This window comes from Egretta garzetta, unplaced genomic scaffold (assembly GCF_000687185.1).
Source record: "Egretta garzetta isolate BGI_Z169 unplaced genomic scaffold, ASM68718v1 scaffold50, whole genome shotgun sequence".
NCBI lineage: Eukaryota > Metazoa > Chordata > Aves > Pelecaniformes > Ardeidae > Egretta > Egretta garzetta.
The window spans coordinates 2996597-2997543 of NW_009258613.1; the positions used below are offsets into that span (position 1 = coordinate 2996597).

General features: G+C 53.5%; 1 protein-coding gene across 1 annotated transcript in view; it reads right to left on the reverse strand.

Moving 5' to 3' along the window:
* ADCY8 (adenylate cyclase 8) overlaps positions 1-428 on the reverse strand; it is a 127171-nt gene extending 126743 nt beyond the window's left edge. Inside the window, exon 1 of the mRNA XM_035903425.1 lies at positions 21-428. Within this exon, the coding sequence (XP_035759318.1) occupies positions 21-428 (408 nt within the window). The remainder of the gene's footprint in view (positions 1-20) is intronic.
* Positions 429-947: the final 519 nt, after the last annotated feature.

A 947-nucleotide genomic window follows, 5' to 3' on the forward strand; every position in this document is an offset into this window, starting at 1 on the left:
CCCTTTTCTCACCACGGTACCTGGTTGAGGGACGTCACGGCCAGCCTGGGGATAACCAGCTGCATGACGAGCTGCAGGACAGAGGTGACCAGCCCAGCCAAGATGGCCCAGGTGAGTGGTAGCGGGAGCATGCTGTAGGTTGCAAAAAGCGTGAAGAGCACATAGCCAATGCCGTCCCCAAGGAGGCCACAGCCCAGGCCGGCTGCCAGGATCTGTGTGGCCATGGCCACCCAAGTGACCACACCGCTGTACTGCAGGTAGGTGTATGAGGTTGTGTCCTTCCTGACCACCACTAAGGCACAGATCACCACCTCGATGCCGGTGAAGAAGCCCAAGAGGATGCCCTTAATGGGGTCCATGGGAGCAGAGGCCAGGGTCAAGTGGAGGAACAACAGGGTCAGCTTGGTCAGCACGTCCAGGATGTTCATGACCACCTCAGATTTGCGCCGCTGGCCCAAGAAGTAGCGCTGGTAAAGGCGCTCCAAGTCCCGAGACTTGAAGGAGTTACGGAGAGTGGGGAAAATCACCCCGCGGTAGGTATAGCCCCAGTTGAGGAAGAAATCGGAGTTGCTGGGGGCACAGTCCAGGGGCAGAAAGCCCAGGTCCCCACTGCTGCTCGTGCGCTCCGGGAAGACTTTGGTGCCTCCGTTGTTGTGGCGCTCGCCACCCAAACTCCGGCCAGCCGACTGCCGCCGGAGATGGTGGTGGTGGTGGTGTCATTAAATACTTTTTATTAAAGAAATGGCTCATTATCCTTTTGTGTGACTCATGAAGTCACCATCAATCAGCTATGTAATCTGCAATTATATAGCATTTCTCTGCCAACACGGGTGCAAAAAATCCATAGCTAGAATTTTATTAACTCTGACTCAAGGGACTGCTAAAGGATATTGGACTTTACAGTCATCATTTTTGAAAATGACTACTTAATTTGCATGCCTTAATAT